Source organism: Dermacentor variabilis, chromosome 6, assembly GCF_050947875.1.
Source record: "Dermacentor variabilis isolate Ectoservices chromosome 6, ASM5094787v1, whole genome shotgun sequence".
Classification (NCBI taxonomy): domain Eukaryota; kingdom Metazoa; phylum Arthropoda; class Arachnida; order Ixodida; family Ixodidae; genus Dermacentor; species Dermacentor variabilis.
Window position 1 is genome coordinate 98,348,373 of NC_134573.1, and position 22,131 is coordinate 98,370,503.

General features: G+C 44.6%; 1 protein-coding gene across 2 annotated transcripts in view; it reads left to right on the forward strand.

Moving 5' to 3' along the window:
* LOC142584283 (uncharacterized) overlaps window positions 1-22,131 on the forward strand; it is a 94,126-nt gene that overhangs the window by 46,891 nt on the left and 25,104 nt on the right. For both annotated transcript variants that reach the window (XM_075694421.1, XM_075694420.1), the window contains exons 3-4: window positions 8,418-8,488; window positions 15,229-15,318. In XM_075694421.1, coding sequence (XP_075550536.1) covers window positions 8,418-8,488; window positions 15,229-15,318 — 161 coding nt within the window. The remainder of the gene's footprint in view (window positions 1-8,417; window positions 8,489-15,228; window positions 15,319-22,131) is intronic.

A 22,131-nucleotide genomic window follows, 5' to 3' on the forward strand; every position in this document is an offset into this window, starting at 1 on the left:
GACGGACGCTGGACTTCCAAGTCAAGCGTCCGTCCATGTCTAACACCCTTTCCTTGTTTGGGTCTCCTTTGTGTTTCGCTGGTACCCCCGTTTTCAGAGACAGCAACTTCACTAAATCGTCTTTGCAGCCTGCACGCCTACATGCACGCATAACTCTCGCAATCTTTTCATACAGGCACTTTGCACAAACAAGTTACCAGACATACAAGTCACCAAATGCGAAAGGGCTTGTGATTGAGAAGGCGGAATGCCAGTGGCAATCAAGTTCTGAAAGCCCTCGCCACTGCAATGCGATGAAGTTCAGGCGTAGTGTGGACAGACGGAGTCGTCTATTGAGAAAGCCTAGCCTTGGCTCCCCTGAAGAGGGCAGATATGAGCCAATGAGATTCTTTGCGTAGACGTCTGCGTTATTACCTCAAAATTTACAAGAAAAAGATAGGTGCAGCTGCCATTGATATCAGTGCAGTGTGCGAAACCGTAACACCCTGCGCGAATCAAGGAGCGAGAACAAGAGATGAAAGTCACAGAGTTTAATTAAATTAGATTACGGTTAGCTGCTCTGCGCAGGCGGATGGGCAAGGGCAGAACAGATGAGAAAACAAGAAAACTATAGAAAGGTCAGAAATTGGTGCAATCACGCAGCCAGCATGAGGTAAAGTTGGGCAGGACACATCGACATGTGCCAAAGCATCAGGTGGCCGGCGAATAAAATCAATGTAGCTTAAGCGGCTCTAATGGCGCGGACATAGCCCGACATATCAAGTACACGCATCACGCACGATGCAGCTACGCTACGCCGGCATAAAGTTGACGGCATACAGTCTAGCGTCATGGTGCAGTGAGCATGACCTGGGGCACTCAGCGTGCTTTGACGTGGTCAGCGCGGGAATAAAGCATGCCCTCATTCCATTCCGGAGCTGCTATACAAGCGTGCGTGCATTGCGCTCTATCGGGGCTGAGTGGCAGGATGCTGGCCTGCAGTACGGGTGCATTGTAAAGAATGGCCTTAGCGTGCGCCTTCGCCAAACGAAAAATGCTACACGAATTCTGACAATTGTCTACTACTGCGTAAGCATTTTTGGGCTCGGCTGCTACTTCGCTTTTGTTAACTTGTTTAGCTGGCCTATGCATGTCTATTCATCGCTCGCAAACATCTAATATTATACTGTTATAACGATTACATGTGTTAACTTCACCAATTACGCATTCATCTCACAGATATAATGTGTCCACTGAGCTAAAATGCCGTCACAACCGTCCTTTTTTCCGCACTGCAGGTTTTCTTTTGCCTTTTTTACTTTTATTTTTTATTACGACATTGACGCTGCGACGGCGACCCCAGGAGTTTTTTTCTAACGCTACCAATAATCTACTTGTACACTATTACGCCGATTACATGTGTTAGCTTCTATATTTTGCTATTCTTACTAGTTTTACGCAGCGACGGCGACGTAACCAGGGGCCAAATTCAAAAAGTTCTTCTTTCGTATTTGCTGTTTTTCATTGCCTAATCGCGTTCGCTAATAATATGCCCAACATCACTATTGGCTGGCACGAGCGCTTTTAGCGTAAGAAAATCTTGCGAATACGGGCCCAGTTTTCCTTTTTTTTCTAACGCTACCAACCATCTGTTATTATACTATTATAACGTACATGTGCTAACTTGAACAATTATGCATTTCTTTTGGAGATATAAGGCGTCGAAGGAGGTGCAGATTTCGGTAGGGTACTCGCCAAAGCAGGTTTATGCATTAAAAGCAGTCATCATCATCATCATCATCATCAGCCTGGTTACGCCCACTGCAGGGCAAAGGCCTCTCCCATACTTCTCCAACAACGCCGGTCATGTACTAATTGTGGCCATGCCGTCCCTGCAAACTTCTTAATCTCATCCGCCCACCTAACTTTCTGCCGCCCCCTGCTACGCTTCCCTTCTCTTGGGATCCAGTATGTAACCCTTAATGACCATCGGTTATCTTCCCTCCTCATTACATGTCCTGCCCATGCCCATTTCTTTTTCTTGATTTCAACTAAGATGTCATTAACTCGCGTTTGTTCCCTCACCCAATCTGCTCTTTTCTTATCCCTTAACGTTACACCTATCATTCTTCTTTCCGTAGCTCGTTGTGTCGTCCTCAATTTGAGTAGGTGGTGGTGGTAACAACTTTATTGACACTCTGCTTAGTTATGACCTGGCAGGCCCGAGTCCTAGAATGGCCCCTCACGAGGAGCGACCCTTTCGGCCCAGGCAACGAGGGCTTTTTGTACTTTTTCTTCCGGCGTTCTGAGCAGCTCTTCCCACGTCTGTTGTGAGGGAGCTGGCAGGAGCGACCTGGGAGGGGGTAAGCCCTCGCACCCCCAAAGAATGTGATTTTGGGTAGCCAATGTTTGATTTGTGCAATTTTGACATATTGGGTTCCATTGCCCGTTGGTAATTATGGCTAGCCAATGTGGGTTGGGGAACGATTTAGTTTGGATTCGACGGAGGATCGAGGCTTGCGCTCGCGTGAGGCTTGCGTTTGGAGGCGGGTAAATTCGCCTTTTTTGCTTGTAATAGTTTGTTATTTCCTGGTATGTCGTCGGTGCCTCATCCATGGGATACGAGTCTGAGGGGCACAACTCCTGGCTGATTAGACCTCGGGCTACCCAGTGCGCCTCCTCATTCCCTTGATTCCCCGAATGGGCAGGGACCCATACGAGTTCAACAGTGTTTTCATTATTAAAGTCCCGTAGGACTCGCGCTGCACATACGCCTAAGCTGCCTCTCGAAAAGTTGACTATTGCCCTTTTGGAGTCGCTTATGATAGTTTGCACGGAGGGATTCATGATGGCCAAAGCAATGGCAGTCTCTTCCGCTTCCACGGTGGACGCTGTTTTTATGGTCGCGGCGTTGAGGATACTTCCCTCTCCGGTCACGACGCTCACTACGTAAGTTTGGGGATTTTGCTTTGCTGCATCGGCATAAGCGGTGTGCTGGTTGTTTTGGTACCTTTCCTGAAGGGCCTTGGCTCTGGCAGACCGCCTCTTGTCGTGTCTCCCAGAGAGCATGTTCTTGGGTAATGGTTTTATAACCAAACGGCTTTTGACCGCACCGAGTAATGTTGTTCTTCCTGCTGAATTCATAACGGGATTCAGCCCGAGTTTACTTAGAATAACTCTGCCAGTTGCGGTGCGGGAGAGTCGTTCACGTTGGGCTGTTTTATGGGCCTCCACGAGTTCGTCTAGGGTATTGTATATACCTAGGTCAAGTAATCGTTCAGTGTTCGCATACCTCGGGAGACCAAGGGCAGCTTTATGAGCAGTGCGAATGACGCTGTTAACCTTTTCCTTGTCAGAAAGGCGTAGGTGGTAGTAAGGGAAGCAATACACGACGCGACTGATCAGGAAAGCCTGCGTCAAATGGCAGATATCAGCCTCGTTCATACCGCGGTGTCGTGTGGCTACTCGTCTGATTAGGCCACATATTTGGCGGGCTGTCGTCCGTAATCGGACAATCGCCTCAGAATTATGGGTGTTATGTTGAATTAACATGCCCAGGACTCTTATAGTCAGTACGGGCGAAACTGGGCCGTCTTCCATACTGACTCGTATAGGGAAGGTGGCGTCCCTTTGAGTAGAACCCTTTTCGTAAGCCTCCAGGTTTCTGCCCCGTAGGTGAGTACTGGTAAGACACAGCTATTATATACTTTCCTCTTGAGGGATAACGGCAACCTGCTGTTCATAATTTGGGAATGCCTGCCAAACGCACTCCAGCCCATTCTTATTCTTCTGATTATTTCCGTCTCATGATCCGGATCCGCCGTCACTACCTGCCCTAAGTAGATGTATTCCCTTACGACTTCCAGTGCCTCGCTGCCTATAGTAAATTGCTGTTCTCTCCCGAGACTGTTAAGCATTACTTTAGTTTTCTGCATATTAATTTTTAGACCCACTCTTCTGCTTTGCCTCTCCAGGTCAGTGAGCATGCATTGCAATTGGTCCCCTGAGTTACTAAGCAAGGCAATATCATCAGCGAATCGCAAGTTACTAAGGTATTCTCCATTAACTTTTATCCCCGATTCTTCCCAATCCAGGTCTCTGAATACCTCCTGTAAACACGCTGTGAATAGCATTGGAGATATCGTATCTCCCTGCCTGACGCCTTTCTTTATTGGGATTTTGTTGCTTGCTTTATGGAGGACTACGGTGGCTGTGGAGCCGCTATAGATATCTTCCAGTATTTTTACATATGGCTCATCTACACCCTGATTCCGTAATGCCTCCATGACTGCTGAGGTTTCGACAGAATCAAACGCTTTCTCGTAATCAATGAAAGCTATATATAAGGGTTGGTTGTATTCTGCACATTTCTCTATCACTTGATTGATAGTGTGAATATGGTCTATTGTTGAGTAGCCTTTACGGAATCCTGCCTGGTCCTTTGGTTGACAGAAGTCTAAGGTGTTCCTGATTCTATTTGCAATTACCTTAGTAAATACTTTGTAGGCAACGGACAGTAAGCTGATCGGTCTATAATTTTTCAAGTCTTTGGCGTCCCCTTTCTTATGGATTAGGATTATGTTAGCGTTCTTCCAAGATTCCGGTACGCTCGAGGTCATGAGGCATTGCTTACCCTCTATATCGGCGCATGCGCTATGGCGGCAGCAGATCACCGCGCTGCAACGGGCCGAACTACACAGGGGGAACATTTTCGGCGTTCCTGGCGTTGCCTGCGTGAAGTATCCGCGTTCGCCCATGGTTCGCCGGCCACTGACTGGCACGCTGGAAACATCGGACTATATGTGCACCTTAAGGCTTCGAGCTTGGGTATGACAGAATATGCAAGGCAAGGCGAAGATAGGTGGCGAAACGCCCTATGAGAGCAGAATTGGTGGATGGAAAACCAAGACGTTCATGTGGCCAATGCTCTGTGACAGGGAAAAGGACAACATTTTGTCTGTCCGCGACTGCGGCAGGGCACATGCCGAAACTAGTGCCTAAACTCCCAATTGGCGACTCGTACAAATTCGTTCACCGCAGGCGTGTAAACATTCTTCTGCCGACGCCAAGGGCAGCATCAAAATTGATCCATGTGCCCTAGCGTAGATGAACTTGCTTGCAGGACACCTTTGCATGAACATCATAGGGGTTCTGGATGAAGCATGAATATTGAAGATATTCTGCTTCGTATTCAAGGTCAAGTGAAGGTGTGTATTCAAGTTACCTAATGAAGTTCCACCTTCGTAACGTGAACTTTCTAGTTTTCTGTTCAGCGGTGGTGCGAATAGGTCAGAGAAACAGCACATTAGGACGGAGGTGAAACAGACTGAGGGCGGGGTGAAGAAGGGTACTGGCCGTACCGGTAACTTCCCGCACGCGCCACAAGAACTGGACACACAACTGGCGTAGAAAAGCTGAAGGAAGGACTGGAGGGATAGTAGAATATGTCAATAGCATTCGGTGCCGAGAAAGTCAACAATTTCGGCAGTTTCCGAGTGGTGTGGTCAGTGTGTCGGCAATGGAAACAGGTTGCCTTGTCTTCGGTGGAAGCGCCAGTCAGACAGAATACAAAGACCTGAAGAATGGTACCCGAGAAGAGGCACAGCAATAGGGGCCTAGTGGGACTGACCATCGCGCACCAGGACAAAAGATTGAAGACTGAACGTCTCAGGTTTTTCGCGGACGATCTTTGTGGCATCAGGTTCACAGGAATGACAGGCAGTGCCTTGAACACACGACTAACACTACAGGGTAGGCTGTCGCATCGAGAGGACTGATTTGTAAGCTCGTCGCAATACATCGCCATAGCTGGGTTGAGAAGGTTCGTGAAGTAATGGAACACTCGGTGGCTTTTCGCTCGTTCCTGCAACATCGATTTAAAAGGATGGTGTGAATGCTGACAACATTGCTGTATACAAGCTGACTGACCGCATTGTCAGCGATACCCCTTAGAACATGGTCAAGCTTATTGTCCATGGCATGGGCTGGTCAGCTTTGCGTCAATGAGCCAATACGTCGGAATGCAACAGACATAAGGCTTAGTGCGGGCAGACATGCAGCCAAAATGAGTTTTCAGAGTGAACTCTCGGCTAAACGTCGTTGAAATGGTCTCAGAGCTCCTCCTTGCACAGATTCTAACAAATGATTTCTTCTTTATGTGTCTTATTCATACCGGTGGAATATACCCGCTGTAGTAACAAAAGTTCGATAACCGTAGCGTTACCACCTTGTGTTCGTGCTGACACATTTCTATAAGTTCAGCTCATGTGTAGATGACGGGACCGCCCATGATGCCGAATACGCCAGTATCAGGAGAATGTGAAGCATGACCATTGTAGTGGACCCAAGTGGGGCACAAGACGTAGATGTTGCTCCATAACCAAAATGTAATACAAGTTAGTTGGCGTTGCGACCACTGCGAAGTTCCGCGGAGGATACGCACACTTCCACCAACACAGTTAGGTGGTACGCAGGAAGCAATTTATTTACGAGATATAGTTACATCGTTAGCGCAAAAGCAACCACGATGTAGAGGAGCAAGCTATATACAGCTCTTTGTTTTTCATGGTCTTTGGTGCAGCCACAGAAAGGTGTACTTTATCTATTGGTATTGCGCATCAATATTATCTCGGTGGTTGCTCAGTGGCGATGGTGTTAGGCTGCTGAGCACAGGTCGCGGGATCGAATCCCGGCCACGGCGGCCGCATTTCGATGGGGGCGAAATGCGAAAACACCCGTGTACTTAGATTTAGGTGCACGGTAAAGAACCCGAGGTTGTTCAAGTTTTCGGAGTCCTCCACTAGGGCGTGCCTCATAATCATAAAGTGGTTTTGACACGTAAAACCCCTTAATTTAATTTTTTTCTACGGTAGCTTGATTAATTGTTAAAATTTTTTGCGCAGTGTCCAAGCTGCCGCTCTGAGCTTTTCTTTAAATATATTATTCGTGCTCTTTGTTTAAAGTAAATTATCCCTACTCTTAGTTTACCTCCTTCTTTTCTGCCAAATAAGGAAATTATTGATTGCTCATCTCTGTACCTCCTCTGCCAAAAAAAATTACGAATTATTTGGAAACCTTGCAAAAGAACAAACTATATTCTATAATGAATACAGATAAAAACAGCTATTTATTGTCGGTATTTCAAAACATGTCGGTATTTCAAAACATTAGGACGCGTATTTTAGAAGTGGGATTGCGATTATTTTGCAGCGATTCTCTGTGAATAATAATGATAAGAGAAAAGTTCTCACCTTCACGTTTGCATTTATATAGGTGTGGTCGTTTGAAATTATTATTGATCCGCAAAATTTTTGTCGTTAAGATTAGGTGAAAATCTAATTTGTGGCCGCCGTTCAAATAATATTCATCCCAATTATTTCACCAGTCCATGCTCGTCAGCTTAGCATTCTAGAATAATGCTCAGGGAAACAATTTTTTTATTGAAATCAAGGCATCCGATAAGTTGGCCATATGTGACGTCTGTACCTAAATCAATTGTCATATTTTCAGATTGCTGGATATTGTTTTACTGAATTCACCTCTATTGTTCATTTAAACAATCACACCTTGTAATGCTGGCTCCCTGCAGTTAGGAATACGTGGGGCAATGTCTGACACATTAAATTATTCATTTCGCGGAATATCTGCCCTTCATCAAATCGAAGCCCGTGCACCATCGATAACAGCAGTGCCGAAGAGGGGCAGGGTGTGCACTGCAGCTTTTACCATGATTTAAGCCAATTTCTTGTGAATCCATCTATCTGTTCTTTCTATTTATCTTGTCTACTTATCTGCGATGCGTAGTGGCGAATCCTGGAAATAACGGTTGCATGGTATCGTCCCGCTCAATAGCGAAGCGTGGAAACTCTACAGACAAATTGTTCTACTAAAACTATATTCAAAATAGTGTGTATGAAACAGAGAGTTTTAGAAACGGCGCCCACAAGCGACTTTGTGCTTCCCAAAACCGAAATTCTTTTGTACGACTTTACCGTTTTCTCTTTTTACTTTTAAAAAAAAAATTTCTAAGTCGTCAAACTACCCCAATTTCGGATTCTCGGTTTCTGAAACTTCCTGACGAAGTACTTGAATCGCACATTCCTCCTTATTAAGCGTTAGGTTGAGTTAATTCAGGAGGCAGTTCTATACAGTACTAATCAGATTTGTAATTTGACAAACACTCAGATGTGATAGCAACTCACAAAGAACGAAAAATTCTGCCTCGGCCGTCTCCATATTATGTAGCCGATGAAGCACGCAACTGCAATACGTGGTCATAGCAAAGTTGGTTACGATGCCCTCACAGCTTTCATCGCCAATATTTTCTGTACACAAAGCGGCTTGAAATAAAAGGACATGAAATCAGTTCGGCAAGTATTATATGCGATATATTTGTAATCGTGTCTTGTACGACCACGTGTTTTCGACTATTATTTCAGGATGTACAATTATACCTTCTACGCGAAGCTGACAGAGGAGGGGCCAAAAATCATTCTCTATGATGAAACAGGTGAGTAGTTCCGTGATATTTTTGTAACGCTTTGTGGATAACGAATGCTATTTACGCCATTACACAGCTAACAACATCATAGAAAGTTTCCTTGGAATGCTAGCCATGGTAAAAAACAAAGGAAAACACTACAATATTTCTACCTATGTTTGTGCGTGAGCTTGTACGATGGAAGCGGCGGTGACAAAATCTCTAACTGCACACACGTGGGTCTCATTAGTGCTGTAACGTTACTGATCATATATGGGGTTTCCTCATTTGCAGACAGATCCGCCTTTTATGGTCACGTACTGGCTAGCACCTTTTCAGTGGAACGAGCGCCTTTTGTACGAATCAATAAAAGTACAGATCGATTATTGGAAAATGCCGTTGGCAAGGCAGTTTAAGAAGACGAGCCACACAAGTCAGATACAGTGATTATGTTGAGGAAAGCAATAATATTCTTTACTGAGCAGTTAAAGACTCAGCACTACAAGCCTGTGGGTATACCCCCATGCGTAAGTGACTCGCGATTTTCGGGTCGTGTACCTAGCCGCGTTCACAGTCACCTGAGTACCTCAGATTCCGTAACCGTGAAGTTACCACCATTTAAAAATAATGCCGTATTGTGCTGCCAGTCTTGATATAAAATTAAACCCGTTTATCCCGGAAAAACAAAGAGAGTTTTAGACATGTAAGATCATCTAGGCTAGACTTCTCCGCCATAATTTGGCCTCGCCAGCTACAGAGTTATCTGACTTAGCTATCTCGGTTGTTTGGTTGCGATAGGTAGAAACTCAAATCCTCAGTTCTTTCACTCTCTTTCATATCTTCAGTTGGTAAGCTCGAATTCACCACCAGTACACTAAATCTTCAGGCTTGTAGCAGCGCCTCACACCGGCAAAAATTGCCGAGAGCCAATAAGGCTATACTAACACAGGTACAACATATTCAAAGCTCGAAACGGAACACAATTGCTCACCAGAACAGGATCTGGCCTCCTTGGAGCAGTATTGGGCCACTATTTCTCTCATTACTCATTGAATCAACCAATCGCCCTCATTCCGCAGTAGCTGCGGAACACCTGACCAAGGCGAGGGTCTACTTGTAAGGCAGAGGGTGCTAAGAATCTCTGCACCTGGTCAGGCCGCCAATAGAAACTGACCCTTGCAAACTTTACCAACCGAACGCTGTCGAATGAGGCTAGCTTAGCAGGAATCTTTGAGGAACTATCAGACATCGTTTACGATATCATTGACCTTAGAGAGATTAGAATAACTGGTGAAGCTTATACAGTGCTGACTAACGTGCATGTCCTCTGCTACAGAGGTCCCCCAGATAAGAAGCAATACGGGGTAGGATTCATAATCCACAAGGACATAGCGGGCAACATTGACGTTTTCTACAGCATTAGGAGAGGGTAGCAGTAGTCTTAATCAGACTTAATGAGAGGTATAGATTAAAGGTTGTACAAGCTTACGCTCCAACATGCACTGATGATGATGATGATGAGGTGGAGCAGCTTTATGAACATGTTTAATTAGCGATAAGAAAAGTGCAAACTCAGTATACTATAGCAATGGGCAACTTCAATGCAAACGTGGGGAAAATGCAGGCTGGTGAACAAGCAATTGGCAGCTACTGCGTTGAATTAGGAAGGCTAGGGGAGAGATGCTACTAGAATTCGCAGAGGGAAATATGCTGCGAATAATGAACGCCTTCTTCAGGCAGCGTAGAATAGAAAGTGGACCTGGAGAAACCCCAACAGTGAAACAAGAAATGAAACAGATTTCACACTTTCTGCTGATCGCAGGTTTGTGCAAAATGTAGAAGTTTCATGTAGGCGAAAGTGCAGTGATCATAGATTAGTGATGTCAAGGGTTCAGCTCAATACGAAGAAAGAAAGAGTAAAATTGGTGGAAAAGAAACAGGCCAACAGAGGCGCAGTAAGGTTAAAAGCAGACCAATTCAAGCTGGTACTCGCAAACAAATGTGCAGCCTTAGAAGAGACAGATGATGACATAGAGGTAATCAATGAAACTGTAACTAGGTTGGCTTCAAAAGCAGCAATGGAAGTGGGAGGTAAGGCCCCAAGGCAAACAGTAGGTAAACTCTCCGAAGCAACGAAAGAAAAAAAAAGAAACGACAAAGTATGGAAGTGTCCAGCTCAAGAGATTAGATAGAATTCGTGGCGCTGTCAAAACTGACGAACAAGGAGAAAGCAAGAGATATTGGAAATCATAACCTAAGGAAGACTTAGGAATCAGTAAAACATTGACGCAGCCTGAAATGAGTTAGCAGAAAGCTTGGGATAGGACAAGCCAAGCTGCATGCACTGAAAGGGTGATATCACTAGCAATTCTGAAGGTATACTGATGCAGCGGGAAAATTCTATACGGCCCAGTACCGTACACAGAACAGCCATGAAACCTCCTTTTGAAGTAGTAATGAAGAGGTTGTAGAAGCTCCTTCTATAGCTAGCGACGAAGTTGGAAGAGCCTTGCAAGACATGCAGCTGGGAAAAGTGACAGGGGAAGATGGAATAATTATCGATTTAATCAAAGATGAAGGAGACATCATGTTCGAAAAGCTTGTGCCTCTTTATATGAAATGTGCCACGAGTTTAAGGTTCACAGAAACCTGGAAGAATGCCAACATAATACTAATCCACAATAGAGGGTGACAATAAAGAATTGAAAAAATTATAGGCCCATTAGCTCACTTCCAGGATTGTATAATATATCCACCATGATTATTTCCTATAGAACAAAGGCGACACTTCAGTCAACAAAAGGAGCATGTATGCTTCCGGAAGGGATATTGTACAATAGACCACATGAATGTCATCATAAGGCAATCGAGATATCTGCATAGGGCAATCAGCCTCTCTATGTGGCTTTCATAGATTACGAAAATGCATTTGATTCAGTACAGATACCTGCAGAAATAGAAATATTACGTAATCAAGAAGTACATGAGGCTTAGGTAAACATCTTGCAAAATATCTAAATATTCCACAGCTACCTTGGCTCTATTCCAGAAAAGCAGTAAGATACCTATAAAGAAAGGGTCAGACAAAAAGACAGAATCTCTCCAATGCTATTTACTGCGTCCTTGAAGAAGAATTGAAGCTTTTAAACTGGGAAGGCTAAGGAGTAAGGATCGACGGCAAATACCTCAGCAACCTTCGGTTTTCGGATGATATTGTTCTGTTCAGCAACACTGCAAACGAGTTACAAGTGATTGAGGACCTTAACAAAGAGATTGCAAGAGTGGGATTGAAGATTAATATGCAAAAGATAAAGATAATCATGTATAGCCGGGCAAGGAAACAAGAGTTCAGAATCGCCATTCAGCCTATAGAGTATCTGAAGGAGTACGTTTCCCTAGGTCACTAATTCACAGGGAACCATGACCATGAGAAGGAAATTCACAGAAGAACAAAAATGGGTTGCAGCGCATACGGCAGACATTGTCACATCCGGACTGGAAGTTACAACTATCATACAAAACAAAGGTGCACTATCAATGCATCCTACCGGGGCTAAGATAAGGGGCAGAAACTTGGAGATTGACAAAGAAGCTCGAGAACAAGTCAAGGACCTTGTAAAGAACGACCAAACAAAGAATCTTTGGCGTAATATTAAGAGAGAGGGAGAGAGTGGTGTGGATCAGAGAGCAAACAGGGATACCCGTTATTCTAATTTATATTAAGAGGAAAAAATGGAGTTGAGTAGCCCGTGTAATGCGTAGGTTTGATAACCAGTGGACCATTATAGTTACAGAATGGGAGCCAAGAAAAGGGAAGCGTGTCCAGGATGGCAGAAGATTAGATGGGGTGATGAATTTTGGAATTTCGCAGGCGCTAGTAGTAATCGATTGGCGTACGAAAAGGTTAATTGCATATCACAGGCAGAGGCCTTCCTCCTGCAGTGGACATAAATGATGATGATGAAAAGTGTGAAACATTGTGCCCAATTTTCGAGAAAAAGACACTCACTTCGATAAAATTACAGCTGCTTTTGTTATAACCTATACATTTTGTACTGTGTACAAAACGGCACACGGTGGACTTCAGGCCCACACAAGTGTGTGCCTGATATACATTGTGCTTAAAATAGCCGGCCAATTGAAATAAGCGCGAGTTGAAAGTTCAGCGCCCGTCCTGTCGGTTGTGCACTTTTCGTCCGCGTCCATGACGCGGTTTTAGGAAAACTGTCTCTGAATCTCCTGCTATGTGTAGATGACGAGGGTTGCTGGTATAGCTACGCTAACGCTCGCGCGCCGTTCACTCTGCATGCTAACATCATCATATTTTTGTCGGTTGTGCTAACACCGATCCATAACAAGGCTCTGATAGGCATGCGACTTTTAATGCAGCGCAATCTTTTCCTCTTCGTAGAATATTGCAGTATAGGTAGCTTCCTGTCTCGCCCAGTTTGGGGCATCTTCTTTGGGAAACTAACTTAAGAAACAAAAATGAATTATCATAGTTTCCCCATGTAGTCCACAATGTGGTCCCCCAACGCAAAAATAGACTCTGATGATCACAAAGTTTAGGGAACCTGAACACTTCCGGGGGCTACTACAAAGGCGCTAAAGGGAACCCTATAGGGCTTTTGTGGTAGCTGCCGAAGTGTTGCAGGTTCCCTAATTTTTTTGTGATCATCAGAGTCTATATTTGCATCTGCCAGTTCTGACAATAATTGTCATAGAACGATTCTCAATTTCTCCTTAAAACTTGTTGGAAAAGATCGTGCTGTTAAGAAAGATTAAAGTTCTAGGAACGGCACGGTATTGACACAGTGTTATCAGGTATGAGCTGTAAGCTATTGGCACATATATATTATCAAAATTTAGATCAGTAAAGCTTATCTGTACTTCTTCAATGTAATGGAATGCTTCTTGAACATTAATCACACTGAACGCGTAATTGTGCTTGTCACTAAGCCGTTTTTGGGGCGTTGCTGTAATACTTGTAATCCTTTAAACTCACACAGAATAAGAGAAACAGTAATGCTTTTGTAAGGTAGAAGCGTTCTACAGCAAGTCGGCCAGACGACTTGGTGCGGCATATCTTGCCATTGGACGGCTGATCTCGCGTCTTTTTACAAAAACCATGCATGTAGTAACTCTTTCTTTGCTTATTTCGCGAAGTTTTACTTTAGGGCAGCTATATGCCCTTAATTTTACCCTGTCGTTATGTTCATACCGAAGCTTTGAATTTCAGCCCTCGTTATGATAAAATACATTCGGTTTCAATAAAATTTCTAGATTTAGGGCTTGTTTAAGAACCACTAAATTACTTCTGCATATGCAAATATTCAATACATTTTCAGCTTCTTTTATTTCAAGCAGCGTGTTTTTTTTTCTTGTTGTAGTTAGTGCTTGCGCTAGCCGACCTGCTAGGTTCGCTTTGTAGTGGCGGTATTGCAGATGAAATGAGTTATATAGTCGTCGTCCTTAAGTAAAGAAAGGGAAGAGAGTACTCTGCGATATGCAGACAATTGTGCCTGCGTGCGTACAGGTACCTACATTCCTAATTGGCCAATAAATATAACGGTGACCGAGGGATAACTACTAAGATATTATGAAGGGTGGGATTATATAGCGTTAGGGCGCTCGTGTTGAAAACATAACCGCCTTCCATACTGATGTAGAAATTTAGGTTACATTACATTTAAAAGCGTACATATTTACCTTTCTTAGTGACCATCTTTCGCCGGCTAAAACATGTCCAAAGTTATAACCCCGTGCAAGACGCGCCTTTGTGTATCGGAACATTCTCAAATGCTATCGCTGGCTCTATGAATTGTGTATATCTTCACGGAGCATTGTGTTATGAAATTTTCTCGATCACTAGAAAAGCTTTATGCATTCTAGAACTTACGCAAGCACCAACAATTACGCTGGAAGGTTCAATGAGTCACGTATGAACTGCCAACGCCTCTGATCCGCACACCAGATTTTCGGCGACCGACGAGTGTGCTCGCCGCTATATTGTTCTTAGTGTTAATTGGAATTCTGAGCACAGGTTTACCCAACAACGACTTAATTTCGTGAATTGTATTGTGCCACTGTGGTTGTTCACTGTCACTATAACGTGACAATATGCACAAAACTTGCCTAGTACACTTGTCACTGCGCGCCGTAGAGGACACTGTTGTTGGTATGTTTCTGTTCACAAGCTCTCACTAGTATACGCTGGCCCGTCCATATACATTATCCTACATTAAGGAAGAGGCACGAGCATCCTCGAACCGCAAGAGTATAACGCGCTGCGACATAAATGTCCTAAAGCGTATCGTGTCTAAATAGGCAAAGGGTACGCGATAATACGCTACCAGCACTACGCAAACAAATAATATTTTTTGAGGTCCATAACAGCACGAAGTATCTAGTAAGGAGCAATGTATTAGGCAAATGCGATATTGAAGATAAAGCGGCATCCGGAAACGTAAAAGTGAGTACCCAAACAGGAAATAGATCGACAGCAATAATGAAACAACATATTAGTGATCGCTACCAAAACAGCGGTAAATCATTGTACTTTTTCATACTGAGAAGCTAAAGAAGAATATGCACTAACAGAAAGTACGCGTGTGTTAGAAACTTTATACTAATTATTTACTTATATTATAGCTTATTCTTAGTTTAAAAAGTTGTTTTGTGATGCTCTTTGTGATAACCCTTATCACAAAACGGCTGAAATGGATTGGGTTCCGTTAGTGTATTCTATACCTGCTTTTTAATCCTTATAGGGCAAATGAACGACACCATAGAATATGTACTTCTTCACTGGGACAGCGATATTCACTGCGGAATTCTATATTTCAAGGACTTCCCACAAGGTCTGTTCTACCCATTTACCACAGCTACAGTCTTCCCTGTCATTATTTAATTATGCCTACAACGAACTTTTGGTAAAAAGCGCCCCCTTAATTGCTTCCACAACTATCACGCACCGCGTTTTGTGCAGTCGAGAGAACTTTGGGAAACAGCAAATACGCAAGCACTGCTTTGAAATCTTCTCTTTTGTGGGATCGAAAGATTAGCTGTTCTCGTTTGTTGAAGCCTATCTACTACATGAAAACTTGTTAGAGACAGCAGCCTTTTGGAAACTTGAAGTTCCCCTGTTGTTAATGAGCTGTTGTATCAAAAATTGCAGTTTCGCGTGGTAAGCCACTGACCTTAAAGTGATACCTGCGTATAAAGGTTTCGAAAACTTTTAAATAATTCTTAGAAATGGTCGTATTTAAGTGTTCATTATTTCAGGAACACATAGCCATAATATAGGCGTCGACTATTGGGGGGGGCTGTGGGGCCCAAGCCCCCCCCCCCCGATATATTCAGGGGGTGGGGGAGAGCCCATCAATGCGATGCCTAAGCCCAACGACTTCCTCCTTAAAGTATCATCACATATTCTGTCACCCACACCACTTGAGGTGTCTGTGAGTTGGCTTTACCTTTTCATTAGATCTTTTACTGTGGGTAAAACCTTACCGCATCCCTGTTGGCACACACGTGCGCGGTTTTTAATTCATACTTTCCCTTTATTTATGCAAATTCTGAAAATATGACCATGAGCACATCAGAAGCACCAGAGGTGCTTCGCTCATATTTATTTTCGCACTTCAACATTTCTTCAGTTCCACTGTAAACACAGCCACTGTAAGCAAAAATTAGCGGATATGGCAGTTTGTCGGCTCATCACCACAAATACCTCCCATGCCCCAACTCTTTACTCGTCATAGCGGAGTGAAGACGGCATATGTCTTCACTATACTCCCACAGGTTAAGAATGGAGTATAAGAATGACATGGCTTGAATATACACCCCAGGAAGTTTCAGGTCAGGTGGTTGGCAACTCCCATGGGAGTCCTAAATAGCGATGGGCGTGTGTGTGCCAGCGCGCGTCCGTGTTCAGATTGGGAAGCTCCAGTGCGCTCGCTTGTTACCTCATATGAGCATTTGCCGAGAGGACGAATCATCAGTGCACCGAGAAGCTGTAACGATCGATTAGTGACAGCATCTCTCTGAGTGTTCGATTGAGACATTCCGTAAGACCGTTCGTTTGTGCATGGTAGGCAGTGGACAGCTTGGGCTCAGTGGCGCAAGAGCGGAGGAGATCGTCCACAGCTCGACACAAGAACGAGCGGCCGCGGGGTGCAAGTAACTGTCGAGGTGCACCGTGCTGGAGAATGACGTCGTGAAGGAGAAAATTGGCGACGTCTGTTGCGCAACTAGTCGGCAACGCCTTCGTTATCGCGTTGCGTGTCGCGTAATGAGTAGCGACGGCGATCCACTTATTCCCCCTAGTGGCTGTCGGAAATGGGCCAAGCAGGGCAAGGCCTACACGAAACAACGGTTCAGAGGGAATGTCAATTGGATGGAGTCGTCCGACAGGCGGCAGCGCAGGTTTCTTCCGGCGCTGACACAATTCGCAAGTTGCGACATAACGACGCAGAGAGCGGTTGAGATCCGGCCAGAAGAACCCGCGTCGTACCCGGTCGTATGTACGCAAAACTGCAAGGTTCCCCACCGTCGGTGCATCGTGAAGATGTTCGACAACGACGGATGGCAGATGACGAGGAAGGACAAGGAGCAACTCCGGGCCGTAATGGTTGATATTGTGGCGGTAGAGGATGCGGTCATGTAGCACGAACATGAGCCACGTGCCGACGGTGGTGCCAGATTGCACTCTGGCGGTGATGGACTGTAAGTATACATGGCTTCGTTGTTCAGCGTGCATGTCGGTCATGTCAGTCAAAGCCATCACGCAGGTCATCGGATCATGCGCAACAAAATTAGGGGGATCCACGGTTTGACGCGAGAGGCAGTCAGCGCCCTTGTCCAGGCGTCCAGGCTTATAGTTGGCAAGAAGTGAAAATTCCTGGAGCCGCAAATCCAAGTGACCAAGCCGTCTTGTGGGGTTCCAGAGGGAAGACAGCCAGCAGAGGGCGTGGTAGTCTGTAACGAGCAAAAAAGATGCGGCCGTACAAATATGAACGGAACCTGCCGACAGCCCAAACTAAAGCCAAGCACTCCCGCTCTGTGATGGAGTAATTTCTCTCGGCAGGTGACAGCAGGCGGCTGGCGTAAGCTATCACGCACTCGCTAACATTCTGCTGTTGTGCGAGAACAGCGCCGATGTAGTGGCTGATTGCGTCAGTGCGGACTTAGCTCGGTGCAAATGGATCACAGTGGGCAAGTATAGGAGGGGTGGTCAGAAACCCGATAAGAGCGATGAACGCGCGAGCCTGCTCCGGGCCCTATGAGAATGGTGTGTTATTCTTGGAAGATCTGTCAAAGGCCGTTCAATGTCGGCCTTTGACGTTTTGAATAAACGTCGAAAGTTAGAACACAGGCCGACGAAGCTGCGCACGTCAGAAGCCGAACGTAGCTCAAGGAAACTGCGTAGGGCGCGAACTTTTTCCGGATCTGGTTGGACAGCGGATGCGTCAACGAGGTGACCCAAACTGTAATCTGGCGGCGCCCGAATGGACACTTCATGGAGTTTAGTAGAAGGCCGGTAACGTTATGCAAACGCGTTCTAGGTTTTATGGCAGATGCAGGTAAATCACAAAGATAATGAAGACACGCTACGTAAGCGGTTGCGTCTATTCGCTGGAATGCACTGCAGCACAAATGGCTGCAAACAAATCGTACACCACCGCACATTTCTGGCACACACCACATAGTACATATGTACGCTGCAGACACGTGTTTTTTTCTCAGGAATCTTCCTGATTGGCATGATAAATACAGAAGGCACGGACGACAAGAGCGCAACCCGCGCACATTCAACACACCGACACGAAAGCAGATGTGGACGACACCGGTGTAACCTGCGCTACACGAGTGATGAGCCCTGGTAGATTTGATGCTTTCCGACTGAAACAGTTACAGCCCATACGGAAACATCACACACTGGACAAGCGTACCTCCGATACCGTGTCAACAATTCCTGAGGCTATAGTTGATGTTCACGACAGCAGAAAATTATTTCAAACGAACTCATAACGCAGGTAGCACAGGGAGGATCGCAGAATGTCATGAAAAGACTTCAATACAGTTGACTGAAGTGGGGATCTCGAAGGCCATGCTTTTGCTGGCTGCATATAGCAGAAGTTATTCAGTATCGAAAATGCGTCATAAATTTTTTTCTGCGCTGAACTGTAGTGTACAATATATACGCTTCAATTTAGTTTTTTTTTGTCTCGCAACAACTATACGTAGTTGAGCGTAGCACGGCACAAAATGAGAGTGCACTGGTTAATATTTCAGGCAACATGGGGGCCAAGCAACCGCACAGGCCTACAGATGGCTCTCGCCCATGCGACCTGTTGGTGGCGCAACCCACCTCCCCGTTTCAAAGAAGACGCTCATAACGTTCATCCGTCTTTCATGTTCTCTATTTTTAAGTGGCAGTCGATCGCGCTAGCCGATGCGGCGTGTTTTTTTATACGTGTGGTTTTGTGTATCGTATAATGAAGTGCGATTTAGTTCGCGCAAACAAAAATGCCAGAAGATAGCTTGTGTCTATCTGGAAACTCGCCGTATGCGTGGAACATCAGACAAATGTGCACCAACAATTTTCATGCTCAGGAGTGCGTTCTCTTTGTGTCTATGAGAAGCTTGGTGGACGTCGCAGAGAAATAATGTGTATTGTTAGCGTGCCTTAGCTCGTCCACTACGTAGCGGCATGTAAGCTGGGAGTCGACGCAGCACCGCCAACTTGGACAGCGCGTTTCTACCGCGTGGTACCTTTAAAAAAGTAAGTAATCGTGCTTTCTGACTACACGTGTAAATTGCGGGTTTCTCGTGTGTGTACACAGTGCCCGAGCGTAGAATAGAACAAGTAGAACTGCCACGACAACAGTGGAACCTTTGCTGATGCTTGCTGAGCGCTGGTTGTCCGAATTTAGCAAGGCAAGTTTATTGTCACAATGCGGAATTGAAAATCGTTATAAGCGTTTTCTTCCGTTGAGAAATATTATGTTCGGAAATAATGGCGTTCATCAAGAGTGCTTGAGCGTGAGCGCTCGCTTTTCTGCTTAAGTTGCATAGTAACGACTCACCTGCCTCTTCACCGATTCTTACTGCGATGACGTTTCCTCGCGTATAAGTGCTTCTACGTTGTAAATAATCTCTGCTAATGAAGTTCTGAATTTACGAGCAGTTACAAAAACATATGTAAGCACACAAAGCTTGCAACTAGTACAGCTTACTAAACTTTTTAAGACAAGATGTGTTCACATAACTTATGCGTAACTAAAGATGAGACGAGAGGATTCTTAAAAGAAAGTCTTGAAAAAAAATGAATTTTTATGTAAACAAAGATTCTTTTGTAATAAGTAGCTGCTGCGTGTCTGTGAAAAATTTATCTGTGATGAAGGGGTCGCTTTATTGCCACCCTTCGCTAGTACAAACATTGTTTTCGTGAATGTTTTTAGATGCTCCTTGCATGTGTTCACAAATTGACAGCTTTAATGTGCTACTGCTATAAAAAAACTGGGAACTTTCCGAACTTATATTGTAGTGGCGATGTTCGTAATCCACAACAGTGTATACATAATGAAGGAGCCAGCAAAAATGTAGGGAAACCTTGGATGGCTGCCATAGCGCAATATGGTATGTGAATGATTGGTTGAAGTAGGTATGAAGTGTACGTGTTCCAAAAAGTAGGACCTCGGTATCATTCGTGAATAAGTTTATCAACATATTAATCAACACAGCTTACTAAATGGGCTAAATTTCTCTGCAACTTTCGGGTTATTTGTGTTCACAGCTCTTATGCACACATCGTTTTCCATATCAAACTAGGCCTAATGTGTCCTGATGTTAAGTATTTTTTCTTGCATCAATCGCTTGGCTGCAATTTAAATTTTATTTTTGCTTAGTACACGGTTTATTAGTCACTTTTTATTTTGGTTTTATTGTTTTCAAACTGTTATCTCTGCTGTAGCTTTTATTTCCATTTCTTTTTGTTTATTCTACACGCTTGTGCAGTTTCTGTGCACATAAGAATTCAAACTGTAGTGGGCCAATTATGTTGCAGGTCTTAGCACACGGCATGTTTACCATGGTTTAACATTCATATTCACAATTATTTATCTCTTATTCCAAGAATAACTGTCACTGGCAATTGCACATTTGATGAGCCTGAACTTCTTGAAATCACCCATGAAGGCCAGTATTCACTGTGCAGCAGGTACTGCTGTAACATATGGATAACAGCACAAACAGACTATCACAAGAAGGGGGTCACGTACACAAAGTTCTGGCTAACTACTGGTTTTATTTGCAAGGATAGCGCACTTTATATAGGCCAGAGTGAAGCAAGGGAAATGAAGCGGAAAGACACGTGAAGGGGGATAGCATGCTAACAACGCAAGCACAATACAGCCAACCAAGCGCAGCAAAATGGAAACAGTTATTTTACTTTGCCGTCTGAATCCGCGATAGCTACATCCAGAAGATCATATTTAGCACCAAAGAGAGCATGGGAAAGGGTACTAAAGGCACTTGTTACCAAGCGAGAGACAGAGCAAATGATAAACCAAAAGTAGCGAGGTTAACCAGGATTGAGCCCGGTTGGCTACCCTACACTGGGCAAAGGAAAAAGGGGACCAAGAGATTAGAAAAAAAGTGAAAGTCCACTGGAGATATATTTCGGTCACTAAGTCCGGGTCACAGACGTTGACTCAATCCGGTAGCTTTCAAATATTGCATAAGCGGTTTTGTGCCCTTGCTACCAAATTTTCTAATGTAGTAGGCTTCTAAACTGATGCGCGCGGTCTTGTCACTGCCCTTTCTTAGAATCATCGTCTCTTTCAACCAGGCCACACAATCCATATACTTGCTAATGTGCTCAACTAAATGCGCGTATTGATGCTCTAGTTTTCTTTTTCAGTCTTTAAGCATGTTCCCCTAAACGGTCATTGACACAGCAACCAGTTTCGATGACGTAAAACATCCCACATTGCATGGGCATGCAATACACCTCTCTAAGGGGAACATTTTAATAACGGCGGTTGGTGGTCAACGGTTCTTCTGGCATCCACGTTTTCTGGACTTACAGATACGTGGACGCAACGTTTCCAGCTAAATTGAGGAGGAGAAACAAACTGGCACGGCGTGCCTACTTGCCACCTCCTTAAGATGGTTGGAAAATTTATCGATGTAAGGCACCAGTTGTCTTAGATGCTTTCCATTGATCCTCATCCATTATACTTCCGGATCCACACTTGCATTTTGGAAGGATGATTTCGGAAACGGCAGACAAGGCAGAGAGGGGGAACGCTCTAGCCGAAAGACGGCTTACCTGATTATTAAAACTGGGCTTAGTCTGATGTGGGCACAATCTTTGGAGAGCCGAGTCCGTACACAACATCGCTATACCTCTCTAAATTGTCCTGGAGTGTGCCGAGTCAAAGGGTAGCGACTCCTTCTTAGCTTGTCGGTAATAGCCCCAGCAAACGTGTCCATCACAGACCATTATTTTTAGGTCTAAACACTGTAAACGTTAAAGGTCCAGGAGTTCATGGGTGAAACGCAACCCATGTCAATGTTTCCTAAAGATAGATAAAACCTCGCCTACTGTAGAGGGGTAGGTGAAGGCGGGTGCCTTTTTAAAAGCACTAAACGATCGTCAATATACC